At 46.6% G+C, this 17,867-nt stretch overlaps 1 protein-coding gene, 1 long non-coding RNA gene and 1 other non-coding gene across 3 annotated transcripts in view; 2 read left to right on the forward strand and 1 right to left on the reverse strand.

Annotated features, from left to right (window-relative positions):
* The first annotated feature begins 2,174 nt into the window (after positions 1-2,174).
* The window catches only part of DRAM1 (DNA damage regulated autophagy modulator 1), a 33,717-nt gene continuing 18,024 nt past the window's right edge, over positions 2,175-17,867 (forward strand). Inside the window, exon 1 of the mRNA XM_065937837.1 lies at positions 2,175-3,081. Coding sequence (XP_065793909.1) covers positions 2,951-3,081 — 131 coding nt within the window. The 5' untranslated portion in view covers positions 2,175-2,950. The remainder of the gene's footprint in view (positions 3,082-17,867) is intronic.
* On the reverse strand, positions 6,368-12,541 carry LOC136169783 (uncharacterized). Its single transcript, XR_010663436.1, has 2 exons — positions 12,363-12,541; positions 6,368-7,241 (listed from the first exon to the last, which is right to left on the reverse strand). It is a non-coding gene; the product is annotated as an uncharacterized lncRNA (long non-coding RNA).
* Positions 7,718-7,824, forward strand: LOC136156613 (U6 spliceosomal RNA). The gene has a single exon (XR_010661107.1). It is a non-coding gene; the product is annotated as a U6 spliceosomal RNA (small nuclear RNA).

Consider the following 17,867-nt stretch of genomic DNA (forward strand, 5'->3'; position numbering starts at 1 on the left):
TCATACCATATAAACTTTACTATTCTAAGGAGTGGGTGTCATAAGACTTATGGCATCAAAAACTTTAGGAAGGGAAGGCAGCCTTGGGCTCCTTAGGACTCGTAGACACCATATGTATGCGTGTATAGTTAGTTACACTTATGAATCCATTTTAAATATATACGTGTGTACATACTTATGTTAAACAACTAAATTCTTACTACTTTATAGTCAGACAACTCTTATATGTTTGGGTTAAAAGTGGTTAGCCGGGCGAAAGGGATGGTGAGGCAGTCTGGGATGGACATGTACACACTGCTATATTTAAAATGAATAACCAACAAGGACCTACTGTGTAGCACAGGGAACTCTGCTCAATGTTACGTGGCAGCCTGGATGGGAGGGGAGTTTGTGGGAGAATGGATACATGCATATATACGGCTGAGTCCCTCTGCTGTCCGCCTGAAACCATCACAACACTGGTATTCAGCTCTACTCCAAAGTAAAAAGTTTAATAAAAACAAACAAACAAAAAGTGATTAACCAATTGGATTGTTTAAGTGACTTAAGGAACAGAGGGATAAAATGGTCAAGTGAATTCCATTTGATATCCTAATTCCCCTGCCTCGGGGAGGGTTTTTTAAAACAGATCAGTTGTAGAGTGGCCTTCCCTGATGACTCAGACCAGGATCTGGTAAAGGATCTGCAATGTGGGAGACCTGGGTTCGGCCCCTGGGTTGGAAAGATCCCTTGGAGGAGGGCATGACGACCCACTCCAGTATTCTTGCCTGGAGAAGCCCCACGGACAAAGAAGCCTGGTGGGCTGTGGTCCATGGGGTTGAGAAGAGTCGGACGTAACTGAGCGACAGACAAGCGCAGTACTCATGTTCGCAAAGGAGGAGAGAAACAGGAGGAGACAGGGAAGGGAGGCCAGGGAAGGGAGTGGGTTTTCAGAGCAGAGAAACCTAAGGAGAGACCTACAACCGATCACTAAGGATGGTGGCTTTTGTAGCATTTTCTTAAAAAGAAGTGCAATTAAAAGCTTCTGCTCTATTGGGTTTGTGGTCACTGCTCCCACAGCCTCAACAATCTCCTGAAACACAAGTCTGTCCGTGTTCCTACTGCCCTCACTACCAAACCAAAACCACATAAGTAAGATTCTTAGCAGGGCTCAGGTGCTGCAGCCTCTTTGCTCACCCCTCCATTGCCCACCTTACAGGAGCGTGTTTTCTTGTCTGTCTGCATTTTAATGGTTCGTTTATTCATTTGGTAGTTCTGCTTCCCAGGTGGCACAGTGGTAAAGAATCACCTGCCAATGCAGGAGAGGTAGGTTCGATCCCTAGGGAAGATCCCAGGAAGAGGATATGACAACCTCTTCCAGTAATTTTTGCCTGGAAAATTCCATGGACAGAGGAGCCTGGCGGGCTACAGTCCAAAGGGTTGAAAAGACTGGGAGATGACTGAACGCTAAACACACACACTGCATGTGAAATCTCAGTCCCTCCAGCAGGGACTGAACCCAGTGACTTCTGCAGCGGAAGAGTGTAGTCCTAACCACTGGATTACCACGGAGTTCCTCTTGCATGCCTTTCCAGTTCCAGAAAACCAGGTAGTTCGCAATCTGTGCATTTTCTCCTGCTGTCTCCTTGAATTACAAATGCTAGTCTCCCCTTTCTTTGCCTGAAGAGCAATCGTTTACTTTAAAAAACTGTAATATCAGTCAGGAAAAGGTCCTTAGTTCTTCATCTGAGCAGCAGCACCTGCCTCTCAACTCTATGCATATCTCTTATTTATTTTTTAAAAAAGATTATCATGTTTGCTTGATATTCCATACAATGTATTTTATTTTGATATGTCAGTTGCCTAAACCCTATGAAACTATTTAAATCTTCGTATCCTATCCCCTAGCAAGGTGTGACACCCAAGAAATGTTCATGTGGCTTAAAAGGAACCCACGTTTGGCTACCAGTGACCCGGTGACGTCACATTCCTTGAGCTCAGAGCTCCTAAACTGTATTTCAAAATCTCCGTGCTTGCAAGCGCCTCCAGAGCACGAATCCCTTTCGCAGGGTTTGAAATGTACCAAGTCACTATTACCAGTCTTACGACAGGGATCCAAGCCCGGGCTAACCCTGATCCGTGAGAGAAACAGAAACTTAATTTCTAGGAAAGTGAAGTCCGCCCGGGGGTGGGAGGGACAAGGGAGGAACTGTGGGCCGCACAGGCTCGGCCAGGGCTCAGCCCGGCCCCGCACCCTCACCCCCGCAGCCCCCGGCCTCCACACGCCCCGGTTTCCAGGTGGACACCGCCCAGGTGGGTGCCGCATCCGCGTCCCAGGGCCGGGAGCACGTCCCCCGACAGTTCTGCCCGGAGCCGTGCAGCCGGGCGGGACGCGGCAGATGTCACCACGCGGCGGTCACGCTCTCCCTGGCCACGCGCGGGCGGCGGGACCACGCAGAGGAAGCCGTCGGGGTTCGAGGCCCGGTACCCCGGAAACCCCGAGGGGAGGAGGAGGGGCGGGGAGGAGTTGATCGTTTCTCCGGAGTTGCGCAAGGGGCAGGACGGCGCGGGGAGACTGGGACCGTCCGGGCGGGCATCCCCGCCGCGTCCCGCGCCGGGAGGCCGAACCAAAAGCGAAAGGAGCCGGGTCCCCCGCAGCCCCGGCGTCGCGTCCGCGGGGAGGTCGCCGCGCTCCAGGCAAGTCAGCGAGGGCCGCCGCTTTGTGACTTCACTGGTTTCGCAACAAGCCCGGGCCGCCCGCGCCCCACCCACCCCCGGCCGCTGCCTAGCCGCCAGCCGCCTCGCTCCGCTCTCCGCGCCTCCCCTCGCTCCGGAGCCGGGCCTGCCCGGCCGCCCGCGGCTGTTCGCCGCACGTGCGCCGCCCAGCCTCCCGGCAGCGCGGAGCAGCCCAGCGACCCGCCCCGCGGCCCGGCCCCGCAGAGCGCAGCGCCCTCCCGGCGGTGGCGGCGCGATGCTGTGCTTTCTCCGGGGGATGGCCTTCGTCCCCTTCCTGCTGGTGACCTGGTCGTCCGCCGCCTTCATCATCTCCTACGTGGTCGCCGTGCTCTCCGGGCACGTCAACCCCTTTCTCCCCTACATCAGGTGAGGAGCCGGCAGAGGGAGGCGGGACGCGGGGCCCCGCGCGGGGAGCGCTGCTGATGCGGAAGGGAGGTGTCCAGACCTACTGCGCGTCCAGCCGAAAGATGGGGTACCCACGTGTAGAAGAGGGTGCCCCCGGTGGTCCTGGGATGGACTGGGAGACAGGGCGTGGGAGCTGAGCAGTTCCGATTTTACCCCGACACTGAACAGAGTGGCATCCCGAGAGGCTCAGGATAGACGGGAGAACTTACGGACTGGGTGCCGGGCAGACGCCTCTTGGGCGGTATTGAGACCAGAGTGGGTCCTGACGGACGGCACTTGCTGAGTGTGTAAGAGGTAAATCTAGTCGCCCAGTCGCGTCTGACTCTTTGCCACCCCACGGACTGTAGCCCTCCTGGCTCCTCTGTCCACGGGATTCTCCAGGCAAGAATACTGGAGTGGGTTGCCAGTATTCAGTATTCTTGACCCAGGGATGGAACCCGCATCTCCCACATTGCAGGCAGATTCTTTGCCATCTGAGCTACCTGGGAAGCCCTATGCTAAAGCAGCTCCTGGATTTCACTTCCACTTTCCAACATCCTCGAAAAGCGGCTGTCTGGCTCCTCTTTCTTGCAAGGAAACTAAGTTTAAGCAGATGTTGAAATATCATCATTGTGACACTGATGTCACAGCGGGGAAATTGGAAGCAGAACTCACACCCAGATTAATCCCTATGAGAAGCACCACCGTGCTACCCTCGGGTCTTTGAGAGCCTCTCTAAGTTCTTTTGTATGGAGCTGCCCAAGATCCCTCTGGGTACTTACTCTTCAGATAGTCAGTGATTGGTGACATCTCAGATGTTGTCGCCATATGGTTTCATTTTTCAGACGTTTTTGCCTCTACCTTTTTTGGGGGGTGGGGGCACACTGCTAGGATCTTAACTGCCTCACCAGGGATTGACTTATGCCCCATACATTAGAAGTCACAGTCTGAACCACTGAAGTTTGGCCTCTACCTTTATTGAGAGTCACTTTGTCAGTGTCCAGAACACATGTCTGGATTTCCTGTGGCTCCCAGCTCTGTGCCTTTCTCATGGTAATGGTATTCCTTAAACGTCAGAAAGATCCATCCTTATCCTAGTGGTGTATCCATCCTGTCTTACCCCTCTGGATCTATATTGATTGGTGAGGGGATTAGAAAGTTGGTGAAACCTAAGGTTACTGCTTTGGGCTTCCCTGGTGGCTCAGAGGTTAAAGTGTCTGCCTGCAATGCGGGAGACCTGGGTTCGTTCCCTGGGTCGGGAAGATCCCCTGGAGGAGAAAATGGCAACCCACTCCAGTACTCTTGCCTGGAGAATCCCATGGATGGAAGAGCCTGGTGGGCTACAGTCCATGGGGTTGCAAAGAGTTGGACACAACTGAGCGACTTAACTAACTAACTAAGGTTACTTCTTAATTATTGTAGGGATTGTAGAGATTACAGAAATTGCAGGGCCTCTTCCTCTTGCAGCCGTTCTGCCTGGAGAGCAATGCTCTACATAGTCTTTTTAGTAGGCGGCAAAGGGGAAATGAAGGTGGAGCAAGCTGGGGCTAGAGTTTAAAGGTGCAAGGATGCAAGCACAGAAGGATGCACAGAAGCCAGTCTGGAGTAGCGGTGGTTTTGCCCGTGCAAGATGACTTTCCTTCAGGCCTGCCGCCCCTGCAGAAACCTCGGCTTGGTTTCTCCTCGATAGTCTCTGTCCTCGTCGTCTCGCTTCTCTTGATTCTGAAGTGGGATGGATCCTCTTAGACTGGTGTAAAAAGAAAGAGTTCCCTCCCTGTAATGCTTTTTATTGAGAAAGTAGTAGCCTTGTTTGTCACCAGTTTGACGGTCAGGGGCAGATAGTGACAGTGAAAGTCGCTCAGTTGTATCTGACTCTTTGTGACCCCACGGACTATACAGTCCATGGAATTCTCCAGGCCAGAATACTGGAGTGGGTAGCCTTTCCCTTTTCCAGGGGATCTTCCCAACCCAGGGATCGAATCCAGGTCTCCTGCACTGCAGGCAGATTCTTTACCAGCTGAGTCACAAGGGAAGCCCTAGAATACAGAGTGGGTAGAAGGGATACCTTCTCCAGTGGATCTTCCTGACCCAGGAATCGAACCAGTGTCTCCTGGATTGCAGGTGGATTCTTTACCAACTGAGCTATTAGGGGAGCCAGGGCAGATAGTATTTGGTATGAATCGGGTAGGTGATCAGAGGCAGCGTTTGAGTCTTTGCAGGGGTTTCTGAGGGCTCCCCAGGTGGATCAGTGGTAAAGAATCCACCTGCCAACACAGGAGACGCAGGAGACATGGGTTAATCCCTGGGATGGGCAGATCCCGTGGAGAAGGAAATGGCAGCCCACTCCAGTATTCTTGTCTGGGAAATCTCATGGACAGAGGAGCCTGGCAGGCTGCAGTCTGTGGGGTCGCACAGAGTCGGTCACGACTGAGCCTGCACAGCAACTTCACTGTCTAACTCATCTCTGCCCTCAAAGAAGCCTCCAATTCTTCCTTCCCCTCATTCCCTCCACTTTCCTCCAGCCTCCTTGGCCTCCTGCCTGGGTCTTGAGCATGTTAGGCATATATCTTCCTTCTGGCCTTTGCACTGGCCGTTGTCTACCAGAATGCTCTACCTCCAGATTGTCACCGACTTTCTCCCTTATCTCCTTCTTTGTTCGAATATTATCTCTGTGAGGCCTGTTCTGATGGCCCACGGAGCTCCTGATCCCCTGGCCTCAATCCAGTCTTGTTTAACATAGCACCTATTACCTTCTAACAAACGATATGATTTGCTAATTTATTATGTTGGTCATGTAAGATCCATGAAGTAAATTTTGAATTTACTATTTCTTGGGTGTTCATCTGTGAGTCTTGGTTTTCTTCCCTCCAGGGTAGGGCTGAGCCCTCTAGGGAAGGCTTGATAGGCCCTTGGTGGTGGGTCAGTGATTTGGACATATTTAGGGTGAGCACCCAATACTTTGGCCACTTGAGGCAGAGCCAGCTTGTTGGAAAAGACCCTGATGCTGGGAAAGATTGAGAGCAGAAGAAGGGGACGACAGAGGATGAGATGGTTGATAGCATCACAGACTCAATGAAGATGAGTTTGAGCAAATTCCAGGAGATAGTGAAGGACAGGGAAGCCTGGCGTGCTGCAGTCCATGGGGTCGCAGAGTCGGACACGATTTAGGAACCGAACAACGACGCTTTGACGTGAGGTCATTGTTCAGTCAATCTGATCTTCTGATGTTTTTAAGCATCACTGAACACTTTAAATAAAAGTCACTGCATTTTACAGTTTTACTTATCTTCCAGTTTTATTGAGATACAGTTAACATATAGTGATGTATAAACTTAAGGTGTAGAGTATCATGATTTAACTTATGTACATCATGAAATGATCATCACAACAATTTTAGTGACTACCTGTCATCTCGTACAGATACGAAAGGAAAGAAAAAATATTTTTTTGCATGTGATGAAAACCGTTAAGCTTTACTCTCTTAACATACAGCCGTGTTCATTACGTTACGCGTGTTGTACTTTACGTCCCTAGCACGTCCTTCTCTTCCAGCTGAAGTGTGCGCCTTTGGCTTGTTGTTCAGCCGCTCAGTCCTGTCCGACTCTTCTCGACCCCACCGACTGCAGCACGCCAGGCTTCCCTTTTGGCTACCTTCATGTTATCCTCTCCCCACCCCCACCTCTGGGAACTTCAGATCTGATGTTTGTTTTGAAGTATAATTGACTTACAACAGTTCCTCAGTTCCTGGTTTGCAGCATAGCAATCTCTGTACATGATGAAATGATCCCCACTGGCCATTGCGTTTAATTTTACTTATTTCCTTTTGGCTGTGCTGGGTGTTTGTTGCTGCCCTGGCTTTTCTCTGGTTGAGTCGAGCAGGAGCGACTTCTCATTGCAGTGTGCGGGCTTCTCCTTGCAGCGGCTTCTTTTGTTGAGGAGCATAGGTTCTAGGGCGTGCTGACTTCAGTAATTTGCAGCACGTGGGCTCAATGGCGCTCTCGGGCTCCAGAGCACGGGCTCTGTAGTTGTGGCCCACGGGCTTAGTTGCTCCACGGCAGGTGGAATCTTCCCAGGTCAGGGATCAAACCCGAGTCTCCTTCATTGGCAGGCAGATTCTGTACCGCTGAGCCACCAAGGAAATCCTAGCCATTTTAAAAATAGGATTCAGAACTGTGGAAGGACCTCTTTCCAGTAAAATGATCAAATTCAGCTTTCTTATCAGACATTTTCTGATAGCATTGTTATTCTTCATTATAATGGACAAATGGAAATATACTCAACCTCATGAATGGAATAAAAATTAAAATCTACTGGACTGGTAGAAACCCAGATGTTTGATAACACATTGTACTGTCGAGACTTTGGGACAACAGGTTCCCGTACATCTCTGGTGGGAATGTAAAATGATTCAGTCTCTGTGGAGGGACTTAGGCATTAGTTATCAAAATGACACAAATATAATATCTAAAGTATTAATAATGGCTTTTAATAACAAAAGGTTGGAAACAATACAAATGTCCATCAGTAGAGGACTGGCTAAATAAATATGATTTACCTAAGAATACCTCAAACAAAAGCTCTCAACACATAGAATACTCTCTTTAAAATTTCCATTACAGTGCTCGCTTCGGCAGCACATATACAAAAATTGGAACGATACAGAGAAGATTAGCATGGCCCCTGCGCAAGGATGACACGCAAATTCGTGAAGCGTTCCATATTTTTAAACAGATCACCAGCCCAGGTTGGATGCATGAGACAAGTGCTCGGGCCTGGTGCACTGGGAAGACCCAGAGGGGTCGAGTAGAGAGGGAGGTGGGGGGGGGGGGGATCGGGATGGGGAACACATGTAAATCCATGGCTGATTCATGTCAATGTATGACAAAACCACTACAATATTGTAAAGTAATTAGCCTCCAACTAATAAAAAAAAAATTTCCATTACATTGTTACATGGAGAAAAGCAAGACTCAGAACCAAATAAGCTACCATGGTAAAGGGGGTAAGGGAGAAATAATATGCGTTTGTATTAGCTTGCATAGAGAAACTAATAACAGTGGTTTATCTATGTATGATTGAAGAAGGTGGCCATGATCACATGGTCATTGAGACCTTAGCAGATGGAAATAAAAGGGTGGGAATAACACTTGCCTTGCCATCCTTAAAAACAAAAATTAATGTTTTAATTTTAAGATAACTGTCATTTTACATCCAGTTATAAAAAATGTTAAAGATGCCATGTGCCTTTTTTTTTAATTGGAGGATAGTTCCTTACTATGTTGTGTTAGCTTCTGCGTACAATAACGTGATTCAGCCGTAAGTATACATATATACCTTCCCTCGTGAGCCTGCCTCCCATTCACACCCCCTACCCCCATAGGTCATCCTCATGTATCTTTTTACCCAGTTTCTCCCAAAGGTAACATCTTCTAAACTTGCCATACCTTTTTAGATGGATTTGTTTTTTAGCCAAATGAATGTTTCCTATCAGAAAATTAAATTAGAAGCATGGGGATTAAAAAAAAAAAAAAAAGAAGCATGGGGATTAAAACAGCCACCAAATTCAACAAGTAGTTTCTGTTCTGTGTGCATGCTAAGTCGCTTTGGTTGTGTCCGACCCTGCGACCCTGTGGACTGTAGCCCGCCAGGCTCCTCTGTCCATGGGATTCTGGCAGGTGGAGAATTGGAGTGGGTTGCCATTTCCTCCTCCAGGGAATCTTCTCAACACAGGCATACCTCTCCTGCATTGGCAGGCAGGTTCTTTACCACTCGCGCCACCTGAGAAGCCCATTAATGCAGGGATGTGAAAACCAAAGACAAATAAAAATCAACCTCAAAGAATTCGTTTAGATTTTTACAAGGCCACACCCATATTCTTAAGTACAATCATGCTTAATTTGTTATAGTTTCTTATATTTCTTCTCCTACCAAATCCCTCAGGCTATTTTCAGTCACCTTTATCCCAGCTGATAAGCCTTTCTCTTTTTATACCGTCTGCTTTGGCCTGTGTCTCCTACTTCCAGAATATTCTGTGGCCCTTTAGTTTTAAATTTTTGCCAATTCTGCATCCTGGTTGCTTTTCATTAGCCTAGTCTCACTTTTTGTGCAAGTACTTTTTGCTGGGTGGCTTGTGCGTATGTGTGTTAGTCACTCAGTTGTGTCCAACTCTTTGCAACCCCATAGACTATAGCCCACCAGGCTCCTCTGTCCATGGGATTCTCCAGGCAAGGATACTGGAGTGGGTTGCCATTTCTTGCTCCAGGGGATCTTCCCAACCCAGGGATCGAACCTGGGTCTCCCTCATTGCAGACAGATTCTTCACCACTGCGCCACCTGGGTGGCTGTAGTCTTTGGCTATTCCCATTACTCCTCCTCATGACCACACACCCTGCCTAGTGAGTGATGGCAGAAAACTGGGATCACCAAGAATTAAGCCAAAAGGGAGGTCAAATCACATAGTGAACAAAGTAAAAGAGGTTGGGTCTTTTAACTCCAAAACTGGATCTAAAAATTATCCTTGTTTAGTTAGTAATCACGAAATTTAGGTTATAATCATAACTATGTGCTAATGCTTATAAGGAACAAAATCCATTTCTAATGGCTAAACCAGAATGAAAAGACAAAGCTCCCGTAATGAACAAAAGAGAAAGTTCCTGTAATGAATAGATGGGGAAACAATGGAAACCGTGATAGACTTTATTATCTTGGGCTCCAAAATCACTGCAGATGGTGATTGCAGCCATAGAATTAAAAGGCACTTGCTCCTTGGAAGAAAGGCTATGACAAACCTAGACAGCACATTAAAAAGCAGAGACATTACTTTGCCAACAAAGTCAACTGAAGCACGTAGTAGGTGATTAATATATTCTGTGTGATTGCTAAGATCATTTGCAGCACAAAGGTCCGTATTATTAGTTTTCTCAGCCTCTCTGCAACTGTTAGCTCATTCTGCCAGTGTTCATTGTTCATTAACTTTGACTGTGATTCCAGTTATTCTCCAAAATCGTTTCTGTTGACTTCATGAAAGTTTCCATATTTTACACCCTCACTTTGTAGTGGTATTTGTGAGTATTTACAACACTTGATAATCATACTGAGAGGGAACATAGTGTGGTAAGTAAGGGGACAACTTTGGAGTAGACACCTTTGATTTGAATACAACTCTGTGATGTACACCAGCTGTGGGGCTTTGGACAATTCATTTAACTTTCTTTGCGTCTCTGTGGGTTAATAATAGCACCTGCCTGATGCATGAACATGTGAACTCACTTAGGACTCATCAACGCCCTGGTCAAGAACATAAGTTCTCTGTTAGTGTTTGCTATTAGTAATATCAAGGGACCAGTCCACTTCGGTCTGGATAGATGCCAGTGTCAAGTGGGAAAAGACATTTGGTTGAGGTGAGGGCTAATTTTATAACCACTCAGTTTGTGAATATAGCAGCAGCTTTCTTAACCAACCTCGACTTAATCAACTTGCTCTCTTAACTGATAGACTCATTCTCTGAAAAACAGTGATGGAAGTGGGGGTCCCTGGAAACCCTTCCCATCAGTGGCCTCTCAGGGCTGCTCGCTCCCTTCTTTCATCTATTTCTTTGTCCACTTGTCAGATGCCAGCTCTGTTTGTTCCCAAGTGAGTTTATGCCAGTTGTGTTTTCTTCACTGTGACTGTGTGATTTAAAATCAGTACAGGAACTGGTGGTCTGCGAATGCCAGAAGATGGTTGTCATTTCTAAGGGAACTCAGCTGAGTGCTTTGGAAAGATTCCAAAGAGACAAGTTGTCAAAAATTGCAGTCCAAAAAAAAATAAAAAGAAAAAAGAAAAAAAAAATTGCAGTCCATTTAATAGTGTTTATGACAAGTGTAAAGATGTACAGAACCTGATGAAACACTTAGAAGGCTTCGGTACTGAAACTGCTTCAAAAGTGTTTTTAAGATTTCCTTTCAATGTAAAGACACAAACTGGGAATGAGATGACCCACAGTACATGTGGTGTGTCTAGGAGGACACGTGGTGGACTCATGGAGCACACGTTACAGCCTTGGCCGGCGTCAGTACGTGGGCAAGTGAATGTATGGACAGTTGTATATTTGTGGTGTGTGCATATTCATGTAATTTTTATTTATTGGTTTTACTTGAAATATAGTTGATTACCCATGTTTTGTTAGTTTCAGTTGCATAGCAAAGTGATTCAGTTATGTATATACCTATTCTTTTTCAAATTCTTTTCCATTATAGGTCATTATTACAAGATATTGAATATAGTTCCCTGGGCTATACAATAGACCCTTGTTATTTATCTATTTTATATATATTAGTGTGTGTCTGTTCATTCCAAACTCCTGATTTACTCCCCACCCTACTCCTGCCATATCCACATAGTTTTTGATGGTTTCCTGCTTAAACCAGGTTTTTTGATTATTGTGGTTTAGTCGCCAAGTCATGTCCGACTCTTGTGATCGCATGGACTGTGTGTAGCCTGCCAGGCTCCTCTGTCCATGGGATTCTCCAGGCAAGAATACTGGAGTGGGTTGCCATTTCCTTCTCCAGGGGATCTTCCTGACCCTGGAATCAAACTCAGGTATCCTGCATTGCAGGTAGATTCTTTGCTGACTGAGCTACAAGGGAAGTCCCGAGTTTTTGATTATTAACTACAGTGAATTTCAGGCCATGGTGACTTGTGCTTCCTCGCTCAGCTGCAACAAGGGGACTTGAGATAAATACTAGGGTAATGAGGTCTCTGTCTATACAGTCTCATATTCTGACGTGACTTAATGACATTTCAGTCTTAACAGTGCCCTAAGGAAAGCGAAGATCCTAAACTTCCGCAGCTCATAGTGTTGTTTGGCTTCTGAGTCAACTATAAATGTATATAATTTCTCTTAAGGTTTTCAACATCTTTTGATTACATAAAATTCTTTTTTTCCCCACTGACTTAAACCTGTGCATGTTTTTCTTCTGCTAGCCCTACTTTGTAAAAGGCAAGTAGAGGGTTGCTCAGAAGTCTTGACTGATGCAGGGTTGACAACTTTTCAACATTAATGCTCAATTTCAACTTAAAAAAGAGTGCCCCACTGAACAGTCTTCTTTCCGACAGTAATTGCATTTCAGTCCATCAGGAACATGAAGCGTAGAGTCACAGCATACTAAGGACAACCTACTAATGACTTCAGAAGGGAGCTGGTATGAACCCAGTTGTAAGATACACAGTTCTTTAAATTCATGTGGAGATGACGTGTTATAATGAAAAGAAATGTAACATACCACAGCATAGTAGAGCTCTAAACTGTATCCATCGAAGTCAGACAGCTCCAGATGCATGACTTGGCTTCCCCGTTTACAGTTTCTTTGGCCTTGGGCAAGTTTCTTTTCTGTGACTCCATTTTCCATCTTTAAGGTGACAGTAAGTACTGTCCTTATAACATTCTAAACACCAAATAAGATGAACCTGCCCAAATATAAGTGTTGAGGCAATGTTAACTTTTTTCCTTTTGTAATCTTAGCAGCTATAGTCCAAGCAGAGATGGTCTTTTAGAGACTCCACTCAGAAAAATTTTCAGAGTCTGACCTCTTATGCTTCCCTCTTCATTACCGTTCTGGTCCAAGCCACTGTCCTCCCTTGATTAACTACTGAAATTACTTCCTAAGTCTCCCTGGTCCATGCCTGCCTCCTCACAGTCTTTTTGCAACATCCTTTAACAACATCAGTCAACTTGATATCACTTCCCTGCTCTAGCCCTCAGTGGCTTCCCTTCACGCTTAGAATAACAGTCCTTGCCTTGACTCACATGACCCATGGGCTCTCCATGATCCCCTTGCCCGCATGCACTCAGGTCTTGGCTCTCTCCCCTCCAGCCATGCCTCTTTCCTTCCAGTTCCCCTGATATAACGCCACTTTCTGGCCTTTGACCTGGCTTTGCCCTCTGCTTGTAATTTTCCTGGCCCAAACATTCCGCTTCATTCAGATCTCTGTTTCAAGTACCCTTCCCGCATTACCCTGTCTCGGGTGGGTAGCTCATCTATCTCTCTCTGTCCTCTTATCCGGCTTGCCTCTTCTTCACAGCATGCATTACTCCTAGATGATTTTTATTGCCTCCCACAAGAATGTAATTCCACAAAGGAGGGACTTTTTCTGTTTTGCTTGCCACTGCATTCATGTGTGCGTGCTCAATTGCTTAGTCACGTCCGGCTCTTTGTGGTCCCATGGACTGTAGCCCACCAGGCTCCTCTGTCCATGGAATTTCCCAGGCAAGAATACTGGAGTGGAGTGCCATTTCCTTCTCCAGGGGATCTTCCCAACTCAGAGATGGAACCCACAGCTCCTGCGTCTCCTGTATTGGCAGGCAGATCCTTTACCACTCACTGAGCACCTGGGAAGCCCTTCTACAGAATTGCCTGCTACATAAAAGGCTACCAGTAACTATAAGTTGAATCAATGAATCTGATTTTTTTTGTTAGATACTAAGCTTTTCCGTGGGGTTGCAAAGAGTTGGACACGACTGAGTGACTGAACTGAACTGCCTAAAGCTTCTCAGAGTGAATTATCTGTTCACCTTTGTATCCTCACCACCAGGCACAATTCCCACCAAGTAGGAGGTGCCTAGCAGTATTTTTTAAATGTTGTTGTATTGCATGTGGATAAAGTGAGAAGAGAGCAAGACGTTTGCGTTTATGACTAGGATATTCTTCTCAAGTTTAAAAGTAGTTGAATATAATATTGTATATCAACTACACCTCAAAAAAAAGTTTACATAGCTATAGGGTACCTCTTGCCCTAGAATAATCACTGAGTGAAGCTGCCAGAAAATTAGCCCTAATAATTTAAAGTAATAAAATGGTATCTTCTTCTTTTTTTTTTTTTGGCCAAGAGTCTTGTGGGATCTTAGTTCTCTGACCAGGGATTGAACCTGGGTCATGGCTGTGGAAGCGTTGAGTCCTAACTACTGGATCACCAAAAGAATTCCCTGGAATGACTATTTATTATAATATTTACTTCGAATAATATATTTAAATGTGAAGAAAAAGGAAATGATTGTCTCCTTTTACTGGTGCATTAAGTGTTTTTCGGTTCTAAGTCCTGGCTAATCATCCAAACAATGGGCCTAGGATTTTAGGGGAATCTAATAAACCTCAGTCTGGGCACACAGATAATTTTGCATACTGTCAGCATCTCACTTCCCCCAATAAACCATGAGCCTAGGCTTTAGGGTAATGGAATGGAATCACATGTATCCAATGATTTAAAGAGCAGTATTCTACCAAACATGTTATCATGTGTGTCTTATTTGTATTGTTTTTCTCCCTCTGAGCATCAGGTAGATTATGAACCGGCTTAATGTTTACATTATTTTGGAGAATGATGTTTGATAAACCACTTGGAATTTTCCGTGATGAACTAAACTTGTAGAATGTAAATACAGTGAAGAAAGAAAGAAAGAAAGTGAAGTCACTTAGTCATGTCGGACTCTTTGCGACCCCATGGATTGTAGCCTACCAGGCTTCTCCGTCCATGGGATTTTCCAGGCAACAGTACTGGAGTGGGTTGCCATTTCCTTCTCCAAATACAGTAAATATAGGCGTAAATTGATTTCCTAGGCAAAATTGGGTACACATAACAGCCTCCACAGCTTCTAAGCCCCAAGCGAGTGAACAGTGAGTTCCTATCCCCATACTGTTTCCAGGAAGTGCCTTCTTTACTGGGAGGCAGGTGAGGATGTGGATGGGACCCAGGCAGGGCTTAAGTCAGTGACAGAGCGTTCTGTGGTGGGAGTTGGGTAAGAGGACTCCTTCTGCCAAGCTGGGAGGCCGCTGGTCGGGCTTGGCATTCGTCCTCCACGTCCCTGAATCAGGTGCCCAGGCACAGCTGCATCAACCAGGTCCTACTGCCTCTCCTTTTGCACAAGGTGACCATTCACTGTGGGCGTAAAAAGCGTAAAATGCGGGACTTGCCTAAGACTCCACGCTCCCAATGCAGGGGGTGGGGGGTCGACCCCTGGTCAGGGAACTATAACCCACATATGGCAACTAAGACCCAGCACAGACAAACAAATAAATAAATTTTTTTTTTAAGTAAATAAAAAGAGTACCATAGGTTCCCTTGGTACTCCCTTGGTTCTTATGCTCTGGATTCTAGTGTAGGGCAGAAAATGCGACACAATATTTACTTATGTAAAATATTCGCGTGGAGACCAAAAGACTTAAAGAACATTTTAAGGTCAGAAAGTCTTTCATATAGATATAATATACATAAAATATGTATGTATATATGTACATAGCCTTACAGCTTCTGCCTGGCACAGATATGTATATGAAAAAATATATATGCATATAGTTTTAAAGAAAAGCACTTGTGAACATTTAATAGCCCTCCCTCCATGTGGTTTCGAGCTGCTAGGACACAGCCACTTCCCCACCACCTCCCCCCTACACACACACACACCCTTGATATTCTCCTCAGCTCTTCTACTGAAGAACTTAACCTTCCAGATGATGTTACCCCCAAAACTGACTTTATCTCTTGGTGGGTATCAAGCCAGCAGACAGCCAAGCCAGAGAACAGAATAAAGAAGGGTTTATTGACTGCAGCAAGTAAGGAAAACACTTGGGGATCTTTCCCAAAGCAGTATCTACCCCCAAAGTAAAATTAGGTAAGTTTTAGCTAAGAGCACATGCCTACTCATGAAGGGGCTTGAGTGGAGGGGAATTTAGCACAGAATTGAGGCAGAGGTCAACAGTATCCAAGTTTGAGAACTTCAAGGTCAGAAAAGGTCAACATTCTCATCCCTTAGGGTCCCGTTGATCTGGTGGGTGAGCCCTGGAGAGGGGTTTTGCTCGGTTGCTCAGTCCTGTCTGACTCTTTGCAGCTGCTGCTCTGTCCGTGGGATTTCCCAGGCAGGAATACTGGAATGGTTGGCATTTCCTTCTCCAGGGGGTTTTCCCCATCCAGGGATCCACCCAGGTCTCCTGCACGGTAGGGGGATTCTTTACCGTCTGCGCCCCAGGGAAACCGAATTCCACAAAACAGTTCCAGAAAGTGCTTCAGGCTAACTTTCCTATTGAACAGAACTGTGAGTCTTTACAATTATTTGTTACCTTTGCTATTTTTATTCCTCTTGCCTGAAGGCAGTTGTTTGTTCTTTTGTTCCCTCAAGATCATTATTGCTGAGACCTGTTCAAGGGCAAGCCTTGTGGCCAGACTTAGATCACGAAGCGCTTAGGCCTAAAGTGGTTTCTCTTCTAACAAATAGCTACATCTGGTTCACTTCCTCCAGGGCCCCCCACCCTATCTGATTACAAGGACAGGATGCTTTGGGAGCTCTTCCTCAGAGCTTGATAGGAGCCGGATCACACCACATCAGTGTTCAGAGCAGCTCCAGTCTTGTTTTTGACCGTATTTACCCCGAGTTGGTCCACACTTAATCAAGGTTGACAGTCGGGCAGAAGTTCTGATTCCTCTCTTAAGTGGTGATGCCTCATTCCAACTTTCCCAAAGTGAGCTGGGTGATGTTTGTCAAGGCTGATTGTGTGGTGATGAATGCCCTCCGTATTACCCAGACCTCCCAGTCCTTCTGATGTTTGATGATGTACCATGGCCATAACTCACATGGACCCTGAGTTTCTGGCTCTTCTTCGTCAGGATGGCATGTCAGTGGCTGAGATGAAAGAGGGAGCCTTCTGTTTGTATTAACAAGAGTAGGCAACCACTACTATCCTTAAAGGGTTTCCCAGGTGATACAGTGATAAAGAATCTGCCTGCCAATGCAGAAGACACCGGAGACTGGGCTCAATCTCTGGGTCAGGCTACAGTCCATGGGGTCGCAGAGTTGGACATGACTGAGCACATACACACGCTGTCCTTAAAAGTTCTTAGAAGTGGCCACCTTTTTTTTTTTTTTGGGGGGCCCCCCCCCACCTCCGGGTGGCTTGCAGGATCTTAGTTCCCTGGCTATGGATGAAACACAGGCCCATAGCAGTGAAAACTTGGAATCCTAATCACTGGACCACCAGGGAATTCCCAGATTCTGCCTGTATGGTTTAAAATGTACAGATAAGCAGGAGTAAAATACCATTCTGAAATCCCGCGCTTTCGAATGGCATGTCTAATGTCACGTGGACTGCACGCCTGGGCCCTTGAAACATGTCCCCGTTTGCTCTCCCTGGATGGATGGTCCCCGAGTCTGGGCATCTTCTCATCTCCTGTTGGAGCACCTTTGTTCCCCCTTCCGCCTACCCCCTTACGTGGCAGGTTCCTCTCAGACCTGTGACAACAAGTAGTCTTGCATGAGTCACTGGGAAGCTGCTTTTTTATACCCTGAGGGCGAGAAAAGAAGGCTTCTTTCCCCCGTGTGAATTACTCTTCTGGCAAAGTGCTGCCCCAGGGCGCACACGTGCTGTCTCCACCTCTCCCCATCACTGGTTCCCGTCCCCTGCTCACCCACTCAGAGCCTGGCCGTGCTCAGAAGGGCGTCCTGCACATCCGGCAGCCTTCTCCGTGTCAACATCGCTTTAGTGAGAAAGAGGATTATTGTAGGAAAAATGGTGATGTTAACTCTTACAATTACAAGGCACACTGAGGGTTTTTTTTTTTAATATTTATTTGCTGTGCTGGGTTTTAGTTTGGCACCAGGATCTTCTGTCCATTGTGGCAGGCAGGATCTAGTTCCCTGACCGGAGCTGGAACCCGGGCCCCTGCGTTGGGAGCACAGTCTTAGCCACTGGACCAGCAGGGAAGTCCGATGTCACTGAAGTTGAAGTAATTGGGACCAGGGC

Source organism: Muntiacus reevesi, chromosome 1, assembly GCF_963930625.1.
Source record: "Muntiacus reevesi chromosome 1, mMunRee1.1, whole genome shotgun sequence".
Taxonomy (NCBI): domain Eukaryota; kingdom Metazoa; phylum Chordata; class Mammalia; order Artiodactyla; family Cervidae; genus Muntiacus; species Muntiacus reevesi.